We start from the raw sequence: 22,499 nt of genomic DNA on the forward strand, positions 1-22,499 counted from the left end.
CCGCGCGCCCGCATCTCCACGAATGCGGAAATCGCGTCGCCCCACTCCTCCGCCTCGGCGAGCATGGCGACGCGCTTGTTCCACAGAATCGCGTCATCGTCGCGTCGCCATCCTCCGCCGCCGCCGCTGTCGCCTCCTAGAGCAGGCGCCGGGCCCAGGCGCACGAGGAGGTCGACGAGCGCGCACGCGACGCGCGGACGGAGCCCGTGATCTCGCGCAGACCCCTCCACTTCCACTCTTCAGTTTCCTGTCCAAGTCCGACGACGCGAGACAGCGAGAGTACAAAAAGTCAAGAACTTTCGATGCGCGCGTGGCTGCCGGCCTCCGTGCGAGTCCGTTGACGACCACCGTGACCAACGACGCGCAGACGTTGTACCTGAGCCGTATCCGACGACGTGCAGTCGTGCAGAGTATGAGAGAGAAGGAAGGGTAATTTCTTATGGAAAAAATAAATGTGAGGACTTAAATGAAAAATTCATGCCATGCTAGCATGCCACGTCAACTAAAATTGACCATATGGCTGGTATGGACATATGGTGCACCACTTAACAAGTTTAGAGATTCAGAAATACATTTTCAAAGTTCATGGACCTAAGTTCGAGGACCGCTGGTGTATTTAACTAAAAAAACTAGTTTACTCCCTCCATTCTAAATTATAAGTCGCTTGACTCTTTTGATACATCTATTTTACTATGTGTCAAGATATAATAACATGTCTAGATATATAGTAAAATGGACGAAACAAAAAGTTAAAGTGACTTATAATTTAGAACAGAGGGAGTAGTTTGTTGTTGACCTCTACAAATTAAGCAACCATGCCATTCTGCAATGGGTTTGGGATATGGTTGGACCGGTGGCTCAGTTTCAGCCTCAGCTCATCGATCTGTTCAACACAGGACACGTAGCAAGTGGCAACGCCACTACCAATTTCAGTAGAAGATGTTTTCAAACATTAGGTGCATAATTGCATTATTCATTTTGGGACTAACAAGTGAAAGAGATGCTGCCCGTAGATCATGCAGGCATGTACATATGCCTTTGTCTCAGAATCAATAGCGGAAGCGAGGAGCTTCTCGATACCCTAGTAAAAGTACTGGAGTCGTCAGCGGAAGCTTGCATCTCTACCACCCTTAAGCTTCCACATTTATATTATGTACTTAGGTTGTGTGATTTACTTTTCTAGTTTAGTTTGGTAGGCTAGTTGATAGGATTGGAACTTAGGTTGCATAATTTTTTTTGCGGTAGAGATAGCAACACACCTAGCAAAATACTAGTTGCACATCTAGATAGTTTACTGTATTGCATAGGGTTTTTTTTATCATGTATTGCATAGGTTTTGATTAGGTGGATTTTAGAGGCCGTAGTTTTAGAAGTAGATTATAAGTTGTCTAATTCAATTCCGTCTCAGGTGTCATGGTCCCTTCAAGGAAGAGAGAGATCGAGATGGTGGCATGTCGGCGCGAAGAGCCCACAGCGAGGAGAGAGAATGAGATGGAGAAGTGGAAAATGGAGTTAGGGTTTGGCGTAGGCAAGGTGGGCTGGTGGGGTGTGGCTGCCACGGGCTGTAGCTTGCTCTTTATATGGCCGCTAATGGGCCAAGCCTCCAACGGTCGGGGCAGGGACTGGGGGCTGCGGCTCCCTCCTGTTGGTGATGGGCCGGCCTTAGTGGTCCAACCTCTTGAATCGGGTGGTACTTGGGCCGTCACGTCATGCCCAGGTCAGGCGCCCTAAGCGTCATCCATATGATGAACTTCTTGGTGGATCCTAATGGGCAAATGGTTGATACGTCACTAACTCTTCCAGCACTTCTTGCTGGTAATCTTGAAGGAAAGGCTGCTATTACACATTCAAAGCTGGTTCCCCACGGTGACTAAGGGGGTGTTTAGTTGCACCTCCTAAATTTTAGTCGAATGTTTAGACACATATATGTAGTATTAAATATAGACTAATTACGAAACTAATTATATAGTTTGCGATTAATTTCCGAGACGAATCTTTTAAATCTAATTAGTCCATGATTTGACAATATTTGCTACAGTAAACATGCGCTAATGACGGGTTAATTAGGCTTAAAAAATTCGTCTCGTGGAGTACTGACGGATTATGTAATTTGTTTTTTTATTAGTATCCGAATACTCCATGCAACATCCTCCCGATATACCTCCTAAATTTTAGTCACTGGATCCGAACACCGCCTAAAACTGGTCACCTCTCAGTAGAGAGTATGCCACAACTATTTTGTGGTGGCTTTGTTATGCTGACATTGAGCAAAGGAGGGCAACAGAAAGTGGCGAAGCTAGGGGGCTAGGGGGGATGCCCCCCTTCCCCAAGGTTGCTGATTTTTTTAACCCCCCAAGGTCATCAAGACACGTAGCAAGTAGCAACGCCGCTACCAATTTTCAGTAGAAGATGTTTCCAAATTCCAACTGTAGGTGCATAATTGCATTATTCGTTTTGGGGACTAACAAGTGAAAGAGATGCTGCCCGTACATTATGCAGGCATGTACACATATGCCTTTGTCTCAGAATCAATAGCGGATTTTGGCGGCTCCACGTTAATACGTTATCCTTTTGCATGACATACGTGCGGCCATGAATATTTGCTTGCTCCCCCTCAAAAAAGGAAATACAATTCTAATTTGTTTCTAAATCAATCCAAAGTTTAACCGTACATCTCCAATAGTTTAAAAAAACAACGGTAAATCAATAAGTTTTTTAAGCAACTAAAAGAATGTAGGAGCACATTTGTTGGTTTCCTCCAATAATTTTTAAAATCTTGTTCCTAAAATATAGAAGATAATTTTACATCAAGAATTTCGAACTATTTTCAAGCCACCCTAACATCTTTGTACTTTCTTTCTCTTTGGTATATATATTCATTGGGAGTCTATGCTACTCCTTATTCTTGTTCACATCCTTCCACCTTCAGATTTGGCATATTCATATACGCGTATATTTCCGCACCATTGGGTAAGTGCGAAAAGATTGAGACTTCACATAGGGAGTTGTTAGAGATTAATTTTTTTAATCTTGCCAAAATATTCAGATTGGGGGTGAATTTTAGAAACTCTTGGAGGAACTCTAATAAATACATGAAAAATAGTATGTTTTTCTATAGTAAAACTATTATGAGACGACAATGATGATACTATTTTCTATAACTCGGTTAAATTTAAGAAAATTTGATTTGACCCAGACTAGAATTACGTTTGTTTTAAAAAAGGAAAGAGTAGATGACATCGCAAAGAAGAATTTCATACGGAGTGGTGCATTCCATTGGTTGGGCCTGCTGAAGCAAAAGAATTTAGTCGGAAACAGTCTGGTTTCTTCAGAATTTGATCAAATTCATGTGTTTCCGTTCAGTGATGATGATGATCCACTGAACTTGCTTGCGCAAGCAAGACCAACTGACAGGAACAACAATGATGCTCCTTGTCTGGATAATATCTCTCCTTAAGTGCTACACTATGTTGTAGCCCTTTTGGATTTTGACCGAACAATAAGGCGCAAAGAAAAGGTGGCTTCGATTAGTGAGCATCCACATCCAGCCAAAAAGGAGAACACTTCGATCGATTGTATATGCGGACTACGACGAAACACCCAAAAGTTCTCGGTTCCAAGCTAGTAATAGCTGTGATCATGGCCGGATGGAGACCTCCATTGCTTCTGCTAACTATTGAGGGAACACATCAGAGCACTACCGAGAACTGTTCGTCTAAAAAAACTAAGGCACTTGCTCTAATAGTTAGCAGAAGCAACGGAGGTCAGCCAACAACTCCATGAGTCATGAGAACACATCAGAACACATCGGTTCCAAGCAAGGATTCATACACTGGTTGTATTATTAACCTTGTTCTAATATCCAGACTTTGCGAGCGTCCACTAGCCGCAAATGCCCACTATCACTAGGCCTGGACCGCCTGGTGATGAAGTCTACAAGGCGTAGCAAGATGTCAGTCTCGACGTGAGTTTCATGTCCATTTTTCAACGCTCTCATATTTTGAAAACAGTGCAAAAAAAATTTATCTCCACGAAACTATCTCTACTCTCATGAAACTTTTATTATCTCTCTTCGTAAATACTGTGTCATATCATCATATTTAATGCTCATAAAATTATACGAAACTCCCCCAAGTGAATAAGATGAATGACACTTGTGCACTGACTGGCGCTACTCACATGTAGTACTCCTTAAATGTCACCGAGTCACATAAAAAGCAAATTATCACACCGTAGGAATAAGGAGCTGTTTGGTTCCTTCCCCACCTCCTAAAATTTCTGTCACATCGAATGTTTGGACACATGCATGGAGTATTAAATATAGACTAATTACGAAACTAATTACATAACTTGCGACTAATTTGCGAGACGAATCTTTTAAGCCTAATTAGTCCATGATTTGACAATGTGGTGCTACAGTAAACATGTGCTAATGATAGATTAATTAGGCTTAAAAAATTCGCCTCGGAAATTAGCCTCCATCTATGTAATTAGTTTTATAATTAATTTATATTTAATACTCCTTATTAGCCTCTAAACATTTGATGTGACATAAATTTTAGGAGCGCCTAAAGAACCAAACACCCCCTAAATTCAAAATGAGTGCATTTATTACATTCAGCAACCAGAATATTTTACCGTAATTACATGCTCCAGCCACAACAGAAGAGTTCCCTTTGTTTTTCTTCAATCAGAACAGTGAAAAGATTGCCACCAGACCAAATTGAAAAGCTACGGGCCTTCTGGATAACATGATAAAAAAAAACATGGCATAATTGGTGCTGAAAAGACATTAATTTATTCTACTTGTTGAACTGTATGCAAAAGGCTTTTGGAAAATCATCTTTGACAGATTGCACGACTAACAAGTGCAAGATACCACACATTCCACAGGCTAGGTACAAAAGAATGGAATGGTTCTGTTGCATGAAGATGCTTGTGGAATAAAATAAAAATAAAATAAACATGAAAGTTGCAAAAAAACAATTATGGCATCGATTCCCTATGCAAGATGAACACAACTCAAAATTATAGAGACAACATATATATTTCATCCAAATCATGTCATAAATCATAAGTTACAACACACACAGTGAGGAGACTACCAACTACTTTAGAAAGACAACATATATATTACAGATACATAATTAAGGACGAGTGACGGGCCTTTTTGGCGAGGTGGCCTAACAAGTAACAAATGGTCATCACAAATCCGCAACACTAAAAAAAAATGCGATGCTTGGTGGTAAGTTCGGTCAAGGAACATCTACCGCATGCCCTGGAGCCTTGCTCAACACAGCTTGTACCAAGCATTTATCCTATTATTGCTCTATTGGTCTGTTGCCAAACATACATAGCTTTGCACCAAGTATTTTCCCCATTATTGTTTTATAAGTCTGCCTTTAACGTCATTCCACATTAGGTGGAGGCTAGCCTCAACGAGCATATCATCCTCAACAACATAACCAAATCGCCGGTCGGGTTGAAAGCTAAAAATAAATAAAAAAAGAAGAAATGGAGAGTATAGATATACATAGCATTGATGATGCAATAATCGTTAGGACGTGCCCGGCAAAAAAAAAAAGAGAAAATTACCTACATGGCCCTCTTAAAATTCAGTCTTTCTTTCTTGGCCTTGAAAATTTACAACTTACCTATTTGGCCTCCAATCCAATTTTCAATTCCTTATATGGCCTTCCCGTCAGTTCTGTTTGAGGGCACCGTGAAGTCCCACTGAAGACTAATGCGAAATGACATGATTACCCTTCACTACATCTCATTTTCTCCTAGTAACGCACGACTCAGACCGGATCAGGAAAAAAGCTTCGAGGCGGACAGCTCCTGCGCCCGTGCGGATGGAGGCGGAGGAGCCTCCAGCGGCTTGCGAGGCAGCGGCGGAGGCCATCCCGCGCGTCCCTGCGCCCCTGCGGACCGGCCGCACTCGCCCCTGCGGACCGCGCGAGCGGGGCCGCGTCCCCCGGTGTTTCAAGTGTTTCATCTGCTTTTCACACGTATGTTGCAAATATTTCATCTGGATGTTTTAAAAGTAGATCTAGTGTTGCACGTGTTTTTTAACTCCGGTGTTGGACATGTCACAATGGCGCCGGTAGCTGGTGTCACAATGGCGCCGGTAGCTGGTGTTACAACGGCCTTCCTCGCACGACGTGACTCGCCCTCCTCTCCCTCCCCTTACTTCCCTCCATCTTCTTACCGCGGCAGTTCGAGCTCGGCGGGAAAACCATACCCGACCAGCGAGCAGGCGCCCACGGAGGTGGTGGCCTCAGGTGGGCCAGACAACAGCGCGATGCCCGCGTGGTGGCCCCGCAGCAAGCTGAGGTCCGTGCCGTCCGCTCACTACGCACGGGAACAGAGCAGCTGCAAGCGTCCGGATTCTGGCGTCCGTCCAAACATCCGAGCGCTAGTTCTTCGTTGAAGGTGAGAGCAGTTTTTTCGAAGTACGTGCGAGCCTAGCGATTGCTAGAGCTGGCGATTTGAGCACCCCTGCGGATGCTGTTCGGCATGTGCCTATGGTGTATGTGTTGACTACTTGGTAGTGTGTTAAGCTGGCGATTTGAGCGTTGGGAACACCCTAAGAATTATGTGTTGAGCTGGCAATTTGAGCAGCGTCTCCACCAGAGCTGGAGCTAGCGATTTGAGCACCGTTGGAGATGTTGTTGGGGACATCCTAAGGAGTATGTGTTGGCTACCTTAGTTGTGTGCTGAGGTGGTGATTTGAGCACCGTTGCGGATGTTGTTGGAGAGCCCTAAGGAGTATGCGTTGAGCTGACGTTTGAGCACCGTTGGAGACACCCTATGGAGTATGTGTTGGCTACTACTGTGTGTTAAGGACGTTCTAATGAGTATATGTGTTGAGAACGCTCCCTGTGTGTTGAGAATGTCTTAATGAGTTTGTGTTGGCTACTTGACTGCTTGTAGTGTTGGTAGTACTACAAGAGTGGAAAACTAAAAAAAATACTACAGACCCAAATAGCAATCGTGCACAAACACTCGCTCATGAACACCTCGCACACCTAACTCGAGTTCGCACATGAACATTGAACACCTTGCACAACTAAAACTCGAGCTCGCGCATGAACACCTTGCACAACTAAGAACACCTTGCACAACTAAGAACACACCTTGCACAACTAACAACTCGAGTTGCACAACTAACGACTCGAGCTCGCTCTTGAACACCTTGCACAACTATAACTCGAAGAAATGCAGCCAATCAACTGACGTCGATTTAGCTGAACACTACTGGGCGACACCTTGCACAACTAACAACTCCAAATAGATGTGAGTTTTCATATATGATGCCAGCATATTCTGCTCAAAACGAACTTTCATTGACATGCCAGTCAGGATTTAGAGTCAAATGTATCCATTTAGCTTCCCTTATGATACAGCTTTAGTTACACAATGTTTTTTTTCAAACAAGATTGAAACAACTCCATTACAGCTTTACATTCAGACTGGTCTACTGTACATATATCACTGACCAGCTAAAAACCTGTTACAAAAAAGAGAAAAAAGTATGGACTGTCAAATACAAAGACTGTCAGACAAACAAGATCGGCTGCAAGGAATATCTTCTTCGCCGAAACCCTTCGGTGAAGAAGGCTGCAAGGAATATCATCTTCGCCCAAACCCTTCGGTGAAGAAGGGATGCCTCAATGCCTCTTGTGCTGTTAAACGGTCTGCTGGATCATACTTCAGCAGCAATTGCAGAAGGTCAATTAAATCTCCTGCAGCCTGATCCACATTTTGCATCACCAGATTCTGCTCATAAACATAGACATCAGTTTGACATGCTACAGACTAAAATGGATGTTTTGTCAAGCATTGCGAAGACATACCTTAAGCCTGGACAATTTCATCACAGCTTTCATGCTCTCCCGCGAAGTGCAACCCTCAGGCCAATTCAGGCGTCCTTTTCTGATGTATTTGTCAGAGTGCCGACTACAAACAAGGATTAATAAGCACAAGACACCGACCAAACCTCACAGCATTGATGTTCAGACTACATTGGTACGAAACATACTCTGCCCTCTTAAGCATATGGTACGGCAAAGGTCCAAGAACCCTCTCCATCATAGCCAGATGTTCCAAGTTTTCATGAGTCTGGAATAACGCCTCACCCTGCAGAACCTTGGTAGCTCAGATCCCCTGTACTTGTACATGCCAAATCAAACCGAGGCCCACAAGAATCATACCGTGCAAAGCTCAACAAGAATACAACCAACACTCCAGATATCACATGGGCAACTCCATCCATGTCCTGAACACAAGATCCACGCAGTCATAAAATGTCACCAAATCAGGCTGAACTAGGAAAAGCTTTTCACTGGACACAGTAGATACCCAATATAACTTCTGGAGCCCGATAGTGCCTCGTCGATACCACATAACTCTGATCCTGCTGATCATAAGTAGTGCTACCAAAATCAATTACCTTGATAGCACTAGACTTGGGCAACCGCTTGTAATAGGACCCCTCCTTTGGGGATCGGGATGAAACCTAGCAAATTAAAAAAGTGGATCAGTACCATATTTCTCAATGTTCACTAATTAACACAACAGAAATGAACAAGCACAGCACAAGGTAGATCTTAAGCAGGTGAATTAAATAAAAAGAACAAAATATACTTTGTAATCGGGCACTTTAATGTACTCCGGAGAAACAAGGAGAATGTTCTCAGGCTTTAAATCAGTGTGTATGAGGCGCAATTCATGCATAACTGCAACACATTACAGAGAGAGGGTAAATACATAAACATCCCATGATGTTAGATATTCCTTGTATAAGCAGGAGTAATGGATTAATGACAGGCTGCAATGCAGCACAGATAATGCACAAAACTAATGTATATGCATTATAGTGCAGGAGGGGTAATAGAAAGAACTGTGCACACACATGCTATACATTCCAACAGTTGTTTGGCAATCTCCCGAACTAGGGCAATTGGGAATGAGCGGTAATTGTTTTTCTTCAGAAAATCATATAAGCTTGGTCCAAGCCTCTCAAAGACCTGCTCACCGTTAATCCAAATTCACCAACGTTTAAGCACCACATGGTTACCTTTTTGGGTCAGTTCATAATTGCCATAATCTAACAATGTACTTACAATACAGATATGGTTACGATAGTCAAACCAGGTCCGAATTTGAACACAACTGCAAAATAGACCAGCTTATATATACAAGCAATCTTATGAACATAAAGCACACAGAGAGGTGCTAACTGAACCAGCAGACTCACCTGGATCGACTTTCATCATATTTACCAAGCTGCTCAAGCATGCCAATTTCAATCATTGCGGCATCCCTGTACTTCTTAATGCCCCTGATGATCTTGATAGCCACCATTTCTTTCCTTTCCTTATCCCAACATTCCAAGACCTGACCAAAGGTACCTGATGTATTCCAGACACATTCAGTTATGAACATAACTTGCTGCATGTATTGCACAGCATGCCCAATGTGAGTTAATCAATTATTTCAGAAGACATGGCCATCCAAACTGACCTTCTCCCATTTTTGCATTGATCTTATCTGCAAACATGTAAAGCAATCCATAAGAACCAGCCATGGAAACTCATTTGTATGGGCAACAAGAGGCATCAAGGGCAGGTAATTACAGCGAGATGTGAGGTTATCTCCAACAGCAAAAACATAATGCCCATCCTTGTCATCTTCCCTCAGAGGAGGGGAACCATCACGAGGCTGCTCTTGGTTGACTTGAGAAGAAACACAGCCTGAAGAGAGGCCCAACGCTGCAGCGCTGAGGGCATCCACAACTTCTTGTCCACAAAGTCCTAACTGAACATGGAAAGAAGAACCAATAAATTTTCGATCTAACTGAGCAATTAAGCAACCAAATCACCACAACATCCTGCTATAGCCAGCTTATATAATACCAATTTAGAAAGAGAAGGTACTTTTCTTGTCTCAAAACATTATGCAAAATCATTAAAAAGTTCCCAAGTTCTTCAATGGTACAGTTAATTCGCCTTCATTGTCTACACAAATTTACCTATACTCTAATTTGTAAATTAAAGTCTACCTATAAACACAAAATAGGACGAGCAGATTATTACCTACAAAAGGTATAACGAAGAAACAGTATGATTATACAACCCATACCAATCCAAATAATAGTATTGACCCGAAAAAGAGCAACGCCAACCACACCTACCACCCATCATACGCTGAACAAATCAGCCCCTTAAACCTATCAATAGTAACAGATCTGCGAGGAACATGATAGATCGACACTAAAACGATTCAATATACGGCGACGAGTACTGCTATTCTACAGATCCACCACTTAACCCTAGAACAAGAGCAGCAATAGACGCGCTGCGCATGGAAAACCGACATCCCCGACGATAGATCCGCGAGAGGAAACAGAGACGGTAAAAGAGGTTATACCTGATACATCTCGGCGGGGCCGACGTCCCACCCGAGCCGCGGCCGCGTAACCTGGTACATCTCGGCGGGGCCGACGTCCCACCCGAGCCGCTGCCGCTTGCGCGGGCGGCTGTCCAGCGGCGCGCGGGGCATCTCGGCGATGCACTCCATCGGTCCCTCGAATCAAATCGGAGGGGAGGCCGGAGGCTAGGGAGCGGAGGCGGCGGCTGGTTTGGGATTGGTCTCCGCGTGCGGGTGAGGAACACGATTGATTCCGATGCGCTAATCCTGTAAGCCGTACTTTTTTTTTCAGTCAACAGTAATTTTAGCTATGGCAGCTAAACAACCGCACTAAACTGTGTGTGATTGACAGACCTGCACTAAACTGGACGACTTCATCCGTATATTCCGCACTAGTTCCATGTGAATATATAAACTCTTTCTACATGCTGTTATACAGGGCTGTTATAGGTTGTTTCGTTCAGGGAATCAAACCTTGTAGATAAGATAGTGTATCGTGGCGATGAGCACTACATCTACATGACGGCGACCACTTCGTCCATCCATCATCTGTTGCGGAGCCCGGACGAACCTTCATCGATCCTTGCCTTGTGGCCAGAGCCATCATATAAGGCTGTTTTTAGTTCAAAAAGTGTTATAACAGCCATCACATCGAATCTTACGATACGTGCATAAAGCATTAAATGTGAATGAAAAAAAACTAATTGCACAGTTTAGTTGAAAATCGCGAGACGAACATTTTGAACATAATTAGTCTATGATTGAACACGAATTGTCTAAGTAAAAACGAAAGTGCTACAGTAGCCAAATTTCTAAATTTCACGGACTAAACACAGCCTAAACCTTGCCACGCAAACACGTGCACCACACAGGAAAAAAGTGGCTCCTGCTGCGCTTCATTTTCTGGGAAAAAAAACACAAAGATAGGAAGCAGAGACTTTGCGGAGGCGATGTCTACCTCGTCTATTGATTCAGAGCACATCGTCTGATCTGATCTTTTGGCGACGGTCACGTACCAAGCCCAGTGGTCATTTCCTGCGCATGGCTGGCTGTCTATCTCTGCGGCGAGTACATAGAAGAACTCTGCTGGCAAAGTGGCAACCATAGAAGAACTGGATAGAAGAACTCTAATGGTGGGACAAACTAAGTTTTGGAGAGTTCTTCTATGGCTACCATTAGCTTGTCCCACCAGTCTACTATATATACGTTTAGGATTCGGTAGGTTATCAAATTGTTGGATTAGAAGGGAGTAGTGCAATCAGAAAACGTAACGAATTGGATAAGATAGGAAGAAAGGCCCTATTGTTAATGAGAATAGTAATTCACTATCGCTACTGCTCTACTTTGACACAGGATCACATCACTGCCCTTCCTGTGAGTTCAGAATATTTGTCCTTAGCAATCTATACTTTTCAACTTGTTTTAGAAGTGGGGCCTATGCAAGAAGAAAATAGCAATTGAGAAACTACTTTCGAAAAGACAATAGCCAACAACATAGATTTGCCACGGACAAGGATCTTGCTACCTTATTGTGAATTCCTTTTTTATTCAATTTTGTACTCGTTCATGTTGTTGTGCCATTAGTGACTTGATAAGACTTTGTGAAATAGAGCACGATGCCGACCAAGTCACAAAATAGGTTCTTCCAATTTCAAAGTAATTTGTTGATGCTTATGCAATAGGTAGACCCCACTCTTCTGTTTTTCTCCTATCCGCCTTGCTTTTCTTCTAGTACATGTTCAATGGATGATCCACAAACAGGCTGAGGGCGGGGCGCTAAATAATAGAAAGCTAAAAAAATTACTAGCCATAAACTAATAGGTACAATAGATATAACAAAAACACAAATGAAGATATCAATTCAAAGTGCTCAAGTAATACTTAGAACTAACGTCGGTGTTGCATTGCCTCTTGCGCCTTGGGAGGAGCGAGGAGGGCTGCAGAAGGTGTACGGTAGGCGGGGCCGACCACGGTGGTCGGTAGTGCTAGATCTGCTGCCAGCACGTGGCAGGCCCACCGGCAACCAGGTGGCTAAGCGCAGTCGCGGAGAGGAAGGTGGCCAGCTAGCCAACTTTTTTATTTTCTAGCCTTTTTTGAATTTTTTTTCACAAATATGTCCCTGGAGGTATGATTTCAAAATCTAGACCCTTAGCTCGGCGTCATCGTTGCTGGCACCAAGGTCTTAGGCTCGACGCAGACGTTACGGTGACTTGGCAGGCAGTTCAGCGCCGAATATCCTGGCGCCGAGCTTGGCGCCGTAGATCTTAGCACCGAGCTTAGCGCCAATATCTATGGCATCGAGGTGATATTTTAACCCGGCCCCCAACCTTCCTGCCTGAGCCTTCTTCTTCTTCTTCTTTCTCCTCCCTCTCGGGTTTTCTCTCTCCCCACTTCGCCCTACCTCACGAATTGGCATATTGGACCTTGGAAACTTTGATTTGATCCGTAGATCTTCGAGAGCAAGGTATCCTCGCTCTCCTCCTAGTTTTTTTGCATCGATTCGGTATATGTTAGTCGGATTTTCAACCTAAGAATCGTCATTACTTAGGGTTTCATGCAATTTTTAATATTTGTATTATACAACCGTAGGATGTCAAGGCGTGGAAAAGCTAGCAAACCAAGGTAACCTTAGCGCATATTGTTATGTTATGGGTTCATTGTTGTGCATCAAGTGGGAAACCCTAGGTTTAGGGTTTAATGTTAATTGCTTTTGGTTCTTAGAACGAAATTGGTTGAATTGTAGTTATGGCCGGATGACCGAAAATGTCTTTGACCCATTGCCTCTGCCCAGTGGTATTCCAGTGTCCATGTGCTTTTGCGGCGATCCTTGTAAGGTAGCCAAGTCCGTTGAAGAGGACAATTTAGGCAGAGGTATTGGATGTGTTCCAATTTTGTGTTTGAGCCTACACTTCATCAGTGCCGCATTAACAAGATGATGAGGAATTGATGTTTGTATCATATGACATCTTGCATGATTTTTTTGTTTTGTAACAATTGTATTTTTTGTAGACCCCTCTATCGCTCTGTGATTTTGAGCAGTGGATCGACATTGAGATCAAGCCTGAAGACAAGGAATGGATGTAGAAATTGTTGCGGTGGGAGGCAGAGGACAAAGAGATGATGTAGAAGAGACGCGGAGAGGAGGCTGCAAAAAAGGAGCACAAAGAAGAGGAGGAAAGGAGGCGTGTTGCTGTGTACAGGGAGGAGAGGGAGAAGAAGCTTGAGTGTGCACGCCGAGCGAAAGCAGCGATAGAGAAGAATCTCGATGCCCTGAGGAAGGGAAAGTAGCTCCGTTGTACTCAGTAGTCTCCATGACTTGCTAGTTCTATGGTTTATTCATGAACAATGTTGTCTACTGTCGGCACGTACTTCTAATATTATTGTGTTGTTTAATGTGGTATAGTATTAGACTTTTTATTATGTAGCTATTTTTATTATTTGTGGTCATAATATTCAGTATAATGTTGCGGACATAGTGAAATATGATCACGTGCTACAAACACAACCTAACGAAGTAGGGTATTGCATAATTCAACACACAAAACACATGAAATGGCATGTGGGAACATGTACCGAACTAGGGTACAGAGTTCCTTCGACTAAACCTAACATGCCTTAGGTAATTAGACCAAACAACGAATACATGGATGTGCCATGTGAATAAGATAGGGTCGTCCTAGTAGTGTGGCCACATAGCAAATTGTGTTGCATCTTCTCCACAGTAGCCTCCCATTGTTGGTGGTGGTGGTAGCTGGGGTGATGGTGGAGGCCCCTTGTTCTTGTGGTTAGGGCAGGTGCAATATGGATCATTGCAGAGTGCCTCATGTGAATCGACATCACTGTTGTTATTATCCTATTCGTCGTCCTTGTAACCGCTGCTAACTTCCCTTTCTAGATCGAAGATACGGTCCTGTAGGTAGTAGATGTACTCCTCATGCGGATAAATAGGTCAAGGATCGACCCACCAAGTGAACCCACAATTTTCTTTGGCCAAGGAATACTGCAATAAGTATGTCATGTAAGTTGTATAGAAGAGGAATATATTGAAGAAACAAATAGTAATAGCAATTACCCATGCTCGTGGGCATTTGAAGAAATGACGACCTTCATCTATTTCCTTGGTGAACATCTGCACTAGGCAGTCCTCACCATGCATGTATTTTGGCCACTCTTCTTTCCATTCATCGTATCCTCTCAGTGGTGCCTCTTTGGTGAAATCACTTTTGCTTTCAACCGGGAACCTCTCATAAAGAGCTTCCTCAAAGAAATCGGGACCAAGAGAACCCTCCCACACAATGATAGTTCCCTTCCCCTTTCCTCTCCCTCTGGACGAACCTCCAGACATTGGTACTACAACAAAAAAAAATACTAGTTGGGAATTAAGTAGCAATGCATCCAACATTGCATATATATAGGCAGAGGTAGGTTTAGTTACCGTTTCAATGTGTTATAACTGGTCACAATAAGCCTAATTAGTTTCACTGAAGAGCCTATTTCAATGGACACTGTCGGTGTTTCGAGTAAACACCAACTAGTAAATTTGTATTTATTGCGCGTTGGGCCTAGATGGTGTGCTAAAAGATACAAGGTTTATACTGGTTTGGGTAGAATGTCTCTACGTCCAGTTTGTGGCCGCTGCTCGTGTTATTAGCACTAAAAGGTTTGTAGTAGGGGGTACAAACGAGCGAGAGAGGGACAGGTCCCAAGTCTTTGATGGAAAGGTCAAACGTGTGCTGAGAGCTAGGATGTTGCTCGGCTGTGTGTTATGTGTTGAGTGGTGTGTTGAATCGATCGGTCCCCTTAGTGGGGTGCCCTGCCTTCCCTTTTATAGACGGGGAAGCGGGGATTACAGATGGGGGAAAGAAGAAAAACCAAAGGCAAAAAAGAAGGTCCTTTGAAGGCGTCTTCCTTTTCCTCTGAGCCAATAGACGGTGCTAGGGGTAGCTCCATGCTGGGCATTTGCCATTGATGTTGCCACGCTTTGACTTGATCAGCAAGTGGTCACATCCCATCCTACCCCAACGGGTGGCGCGACAGACGGGGGTGTTGATATGCAACCCTATGGGGAGCGGACGACGCAGTGACTACATGTCCGTCACTGTAGAGGACATGAGTCTTCTCTTGGACCATAGTGGTTGATGTATGGTTCCATCAAGATCCACGCCCGAGGGCTAATGGTGGCGCCCACAACACTATTCGGGCTCTGACATGCCCGAAAGGGCCTTAAAGCGCCCGTCTTGTCATATCTTGTCGATACTTTCCTACAGGTGTGCAGGATATGGTGCTGGGTATGGTCCTTGGTATTGCGGTTGACTTGAGTGTCCTTCCTTATCTACACACGTAGTTATGAAGGAGCAGTGCGCAGCCTTCGGGCGAGGCGAAGCCAGCCCCCGGACGTCGGGTGAGGCGGAGCTAGCCCCCGCACGTTGAGCGAGGCAGAGCCAGCTCCCGAACATCGGGTGAGGTGGATCCAGCCCCTGGACGTCGGGCAAGGCAGAATCTGCCCCTGGACATTGAGCGAGGTGGAGCCAGCCCCCAAACATTGGGCGAGGTGGAGTCTGCCCCCTGGACATTGGGCGAGGCAGAGTCCGCTCCCAGACATCAGGTGAGGTAGAGTCTGCCCTTAGATGTCGGGCGAGGCGGAGTCTACTCCCAGACGTCGAGCGAGGTGGAGCCAGCCCCCAGACATCGGGTGGGGCAGAGTCTACCCCCGGACGTCGGGCGAGGCGGAGTTCGCTCCCAGACGTTGGGCGAGGCGGAGCTAGCCACGGGGATCAGGCAAGGTGGAGTTTGCTCCTAGATGTCGGGCAAGGCGGAGACAGCCCCCGGATGTCGGGTGGGGCAGAGTCGGCCCCCGGATGTTGAGCGAGGCAGAGTCCACTCCTAGATGTCGGGCGAGGTAGAGCCAGCCCCGGGGGTCGAGCAAGCACAGAGTCTGCCCTCAAATGTCGGGCGAGGTGGAGCAAGTCCCCAGGGATTGGGCGAGGCAGGGCCCATGGTCTCGGTGGATGGATGAGGTGTAGTCGTGTTCTTGCCTGTTTGGAAGCATCAACGTTTAATGGTTATTAGCTCCTCCTCTTTGGGTATCCTAGTATCCGGTCCTCGACGGTAGCCCCCGAGCCCCCGGGTGATTCAGATAGAATCGCTTGGGGTGATTTGACTTGCTGGAGGGTGCTCACAAGTGCACCTAATGGGTGTAGCCCTCGATCCCCCAAGTGATTCAGATAGAATCGCCCGGGGTGATTCGTATTGCCAGAGGGTGTGCACGAGCGCACCCGTCGGGTGTACCCCTCGAGCCCCCGGGTGATTTGAAAAGAATCGTCTGGGGGTGATTCAGACCCTTCACGGGTATGGCTATGAGATTTGATGGTTTGTTAGCTAGATAGCTTAAATAGAACCCTGGTATCCCGTTTGTGGGGATCCATCCAGGGTCAGCCCGGCTGAGACTCAATCGTGGATTGAGACTCCTATTTTTCTCTATTTTCAGCGTGACTCACGCCTTTTGTGTCTTGCAGCATCCTGATATGGGGCGACACTTTGGTGCTGGTGCCAAAGAAGAGTGTCGCCCATTAGGCGAGGTGGCGGCCATTGCCCAACGTCGCTCTCGTTTTAGGTGGGATCAGAGCCGATGTCACTGCCTCGTTGGTCGGTGTGGTGCCGCTCATGGTGGCACCTGTGCCATCGGCAGGACAAGCAGGCACCGTGGCTGAGGGAATGCCCTTGGAGGCCACCGAGCAACCGGCAGCGAAAGCAATTCTACTGCCAATGTCAGAGCAGATGGAGTTGCTGCTCATGCCTGTGGCATCGACGGCGATGCGCGTGGCGCCACCGGTCGAGGCCCCACCGAATCAAGCAAAGGTGGCCACGACTATGACAAGCTAGGCACAGCCGAACGCAGCCGTGGTAGTGCCCGAGGAAGCGGCACGATCCATGCCACTAGTGGCCTAGGTGCTCGGGCGTCGTTGCAGTGGTGGAGAGGGCCAACGGGGGGTCGCCCTTGGCCCTAGCGTCAGGGGCAGCCGCTTGCCCACGCGGGGTGAGTCGCTGCTCCAGTGGATGGATCCTCAAGACCCAACGTCGATACTCTTCTCGCTCGACAATGCTACCGAGAGTATAGAGCGGGAGAGTCTGAACGAATAGATCTCAGCCATGATGGAAGTCCTAAACTAGGCTAGGGGCGTCCTGCACGACGTCATCATTCCTACTAGCTGGGTATCTACTTAATCTCTCCTCTCGCTTTCTTCTTTCTTCATGTATTTTTGTGTTTTGACATTGATCTTCTTTTTAGTCCCTTATCGCTCGTAGCTGGGAGAAATCTCGGTTCCTCCATGAGCAGAAGGTGGAATGGGACCGCCTTGCTGAAGAGGCCCAGCTACGCAGGGATGTGAGCGCCCAGCTTGCTGTCACCTAACAATGGGTGGCCGAGCTGACTCCCTTGGCTGAGGAGGCGGCCGGTCTCTAGTAGTGGGAAGTCGAGGCATGTCGGGATGCAAAGGATGCCGAGAAGGCGTTCGAGGATATGTCAGTGAGGGCGCAGCAGGACGAGGAGGAGGATGTCAGAGTTCGAAAGGAGCTAGATAAGCTGCTCTAGAGGGATGTCGAGGCCCGCCAATGGGTCCTCAACCTCCTGGCCAAGGTGGAGAGAGAGCGAGATCTCAAGCTAGGAGCCATGGAGAGGTTTACAGCCCTGCAATAGAAGGCAAACTAGGACGCTGAGGTGGTTGCCCGGCTGCGCAGGGAGCGAGATGAACTATGCCGGACTATGGAGAGGCTCCGTTCAGAGTGTGGCGCGGCTCGCGAGGAGCGCAACCAGGCCGTCTAAGAGTGCAACGAGGCACGTTAGGGGGTTAGCTCTCTCCGGGCCGATCTTGGAACTATGATAGCCCGAAGGCTGGATGCCGAGAGCGTCTCCACCGGGCTAGTCATGGAGCTGGCCGAGACACAGGGGGATCCATTAGGCAGAGAGCGATGAGCACAATCTCCTACGTGCTACCATTAGGGTGGTCTTTGATGACCTAGAGGTGGCGTGGCCAGAGGGAACCAGCTCCCTTATGGCCTCTGCTACCATAGATATCACAGCGCAGTTGTGCTAGCTCAAGAGGGAAGCTCTTCACTCTGGGATCACCCAAGCCTTCACCGTCGCCCGCTCCCACTATGCCAAGAGTATCGACTTAGAGATGATGAGCCTTGGCTTCGAGCCTAGCTACAAAGCCTCCGAGCTGGATGAAATAGAGAAGGCGGTGGCTCTTGTTGCACAGAACCAGGCGGACAAGGTTGAAGAGATAGTTCTCCCTCGGAGGGGATAGTTAGTCTGATGGACATTATCTGTAATCTATGGACAAGTGTCGCCACTTTTGTATCTTAGAAACATATTCATAATTTCGTTTTGTCTAAACAAATTTGTAATTTCGTTTCGTTCGATTGAACTTGCTTTCTTCCCTTTTTGCTTTTGAAAAAGGGGCTCATGCAATTCAACCCTTCCACTCGTTAAGATCGTAGGGCCTGAGGTGTGTAAGAGGGAAACTTTGATTATGCTGGTGAGCAAAGTTACCGTAGTCGTCGGGGCATGGGTTTTTTGCAGTCTGACCAGGCATGCTCGGTTATTCATTCCCACAAACCTTGCCACTAACCTTAACGTGAGGAAGAGGTCTGATGCAGCGACTGTTTCGAAAAAGGGTGTTTTATACCTTTATTAGCCCTCGAGTGAGATCTGACCCCTTGCTGTTGCTAAGTCGAATGTCACTGAAGACTGAAGAGAGAATAGCGAAACTACTCTTGTATTCACACATACCCCTACCTTAGGATTTTAGCTATCGTTCTACGACCGTGCGTTCGGTCTCCATGTAAGTCCAACTTTCCTTGAGCCCTCGTGCATAGTAGAGGTTTGGTCAAGGGTTGGCTCATTTTTGTGATTGTCGCCCCATCCACAGTTTCTGCAAGTAGAGGGGTCGAGTTAGCGTCACTTGCCTCGATGGCTCAAGTGACGCACTCAGTGAGCTCGCTAATGGGGATGTTTAGATGGAATCCAGTTCCATCACCTGTGACGGGATCAGTAAAGCCGTCGAGGGGCATTTCGTTGCTCCTTAACCCGCCTTCCAATAGATTCCCCCTCAATGGAGATTCTATGGGCTCGACTAGATGCTAGGATCGAATGAGAAGGTTGAGACAGCCTTGTCCACTTCTAAGCGGGACAGGCACAAGCCACTGAGGCTCATCTATTTTTCCCCCTGGCTCTATTTGACGCAAGGTAGCCTTGGGCCCTTCACGGGCAGCCTTTGAACCTTGGCCTATCGATCTAGGATCGGGTGGCTCGAGCCCTCGAGCCCCTTGGGGTCTAATAGGGGTCGACCATGTTTCATGTGTCACCCCGTCCTCAGTTTCTACAACCAGAGGGGCTGAGCTAACGACACTTGCCTCGATGACTCGAGTGTCGTGCTCAATGAGCTCGCTAATGAGCATGTTCAAGTGGAATCTGGGTCCATCATATAGCATAAATCAAGCTTTATTAAGGATACATTAGCTTGTGATCTCTTGTTCATGCATTTTTGCTCTACATAACCAACTTGCTTGCAACTAGTGCAAAACTAACCATTGTTCTTCACAAAACTAGTCTCGTGAGGAGCAAAGGCCGCCTTGCCTTTCTTGGGGGTGTAGCCCAATCCCTCTTTGTAGAGAGAAGCTCTTTGGCTACCCAAGCACATAAGCAAGCGGTCCTCACCACCATAAGCTTTAGCTAAGGTGTGAGTGAGCTTGTTGACCTCCTTCTTAAGGTTCTCATTCTCAACCACTAGTGAGGTATCACACGTGAGACCATCACTACTAGATGAGGTGGATGTGGAAGTACTACAAGAAGGGTTAGTAGGAGCAATAATAATAGGTATAGATAGTGATGGATCAATTAAATCACAAGTTAAACCTACATTGCAAGTTTTAACATGCTTCCTTTTATTTTGCCCATCAAGCAAAGAGGAATGAGCCTTTTTAAGCTTTTTGTGAGCCTTGCCAAGCTTCTCATGGGCTTCCTCTTGCCTCTCATGAGATGCATTGAGCTCATCAAAGGCTTGCTTAAGGGCTTTTAGTTCCTTACGTAAGCTTTTGCATTCCCTTCTCTTGATGTCAAAGTGTTCTCTAGCATCTTCTAGCATGTCAAATAATTCATTCTTAGTAGGTTCATCATCTTCACTATCACTATCATGATTATTTTTATTTTTATTTTCATTATCATGTTCTTCATCGCTTTCATCATCACTAGTTTGTACCTTAGTGGCCTTAGCCATGAAGCATGATGAATATTTGAAGAGAGAAGGCTTCTCATTGATAGCAATGCTTGCAAGAACCTTCTTCTTGGTGGTCTTGACATCATCACTATCATCATCATCATCACTTGATGAAGCATTGCTATCCCAAGTAACTACATATGAACCACCCTTCTTCTTCTTGAAGGCCATCTTGTCCTTCTTCTCTTTCTTTTCCTTCTTGTCCTTCTTCTTGTTCTTCTTGTTGTCATCATCATTGTCGCTATTGTATGGACATTGAGCAACAAGATTATCTTTACTTCCACACTTGAAGCGTCTTCTTGACTCTTCTTTGTTCTTGGATGAAGACTTCTTTCTCCTAGCATGATAGCCCTTCTTCACCATAAACTTGCCAAATCTCTTGACAAAGAGAACCATCTTCTCATCATCATCATCATCCCATGAATCATCATCTTCACTTGATGTTTCTTGCTTAGCTTTGCCCTTGGATGATGTGGCCTTGAATGCCATTGCTCTTCTTCTTGTCATCCTTCTTCTCATCTTTCTTCTCCTTCTTTTCTTCCTTCTCATCTTCATCTCTATAAGCATCATCAGTCATAATATCTCCCAAGATTTGGTTTGATGTCATTGTGTTTAAACCGGTCCTTACTAGCAAGGTGACCAACATGCCAAATCTTGTAGGTAAACATCTCAAGAACTTATTTGAGAAGTCTTTGTCCTCTATCTTCTCACCAAGTGCTTTGAGATCATTGACAATCACTTCCATCCGATGGAACATGTCTGGCACACTCTCATCTTCCTTCATCTTGAAGCTTGTAAACTTTTCTTTGAGAATATATGCCTTTGCACCCTTCACAGCTTGAGTGCCCTCAAATGACTCTTCCAACTTCTTCCATGCCTCATGAGCTCTCTCAATATTCTTGATTTGCTCAAAGGTTCTCTCATCCAAAGCATCATGGATGGCACTAAGAGCAATGTCATTGTTTTGGAGAAGTATTTCTTCAGCGGCAGTGGGAGCCTCTTCATCTTCTATCTCTTGTTTCTACCACTTTCCAAATCTTCCTATTGATTAACTTGATATATGTTGTCATCTTAGCCTTCCAATAAGGATAATTTGAGCCATCAAATTGGGGTGGCTTCTTAGTGTTGTTGATTTGAGCTATTTTTACACCGAAGGTTGTTAAGCCTCAAATCACGGTGACCTCGGCTCTGATACCACTTGAAAGATCCTAATGGCTAGAGGGGGGGGGGTGAATAGCCTAATAAAATTTCTACAACAATACTTAACAAAAAGGTTAGACAATCATGAGGCGAAGCAAATGTTACGCTAGCCTACTCAAAATGCAAGCCACCTACCACAATTCTAGTTAGATAGTATCTATCCACACAATAGCTATGACACTACCTTATGTTAGTGTGCTCTCAAATGCTAACTAAAGAGCCACACCAATCAAGCAAACAAGCTCTCACAACTAGCTACACTAAAGAGCTTGCAACTAGTTTGCGGTAAATGTAAAGAGAGTGATCAAGAGGGTTATACCGCCTTGTCGAGGAAGGAACCAATCAATCACAAGGATGAATAACAATGAAGACCAATCACCTTGAAATCAAATGATGAACACAATGATTTTTATCGAGGTTCACTTGCTTGCCGGCAAGGTAGTCCTTGTTGTGGTGATTCACTCACTTGGAGGTTCACGTGCTAATTGGCTTCATACACCAAACCCTCAATAGGGTGCCGCACAACCAATATAAGATGAGGATCACATAAGCCATGAGCAATCCACTAGAGTACCTTTTGGCTCTTCG

At 45.6% G+C, this 22,499-nt stretch overlaps 1 protein-coding gene across 1 annotated transcript; it reads right to left on the bottom strand.

Moving 5' to 3' along the window:
• Window positions 1–7,367: 7,367 nt before the first annotated feature.
• Window positions 7,368–10,925, bottom strand: LOC136466374 (serine/threonine-protein kinase AFC2-like). The gene is made up of 13 exons (XM_066464739.1): window positions 10,789–10,925; window positions 10,435–10,701; window positions 9,642–9,822; window positions 9,529–9,555; window positions 9,263–9,416; window positions 9,129–9,177; window positions 8,918–9,032; window positions 8,650–8,741; window positions 8,365–8,521; window positions 8,217–8,281; window positions 8,045–8,142; window positions 7,860–7,962; window positions 7,368–7,782 (listed from the first exon to the last, which is right to left on the bottom strand). Exons 2-13 carry the CDS (start codon window positions 10,582–10,584, stop codon window positions 7,636–7,638), a joined length of 1,338 nt encoding a protein of 445 aa, XP_066320836.1. The 5' UTR covers window positions 10,585–10,701; window positions 10,789–10,925; the 3' UTR covers window positions 7,368–7,635.
• Between the last annotated feature and the right edge of the window lie 11,574 nt (window positions 10,926–22,499).

The sequence above is a fragment of the Miscanthus floridulus genome, chromosome 7 (assembly GCF_019320115.1).
Source record: "Miscanthus floridulus cultivar M001 chromosome 7, ASM1932011v1, whole genome shotgun sequence".
NCBI classification, from domain to species: domain Eukaryota; kingdom Viridiplantae; phylum Streptophyta; class Magnoliopsida; order Poales; family Poaceae; genus Miscanthus; species Miscanthus floridulus.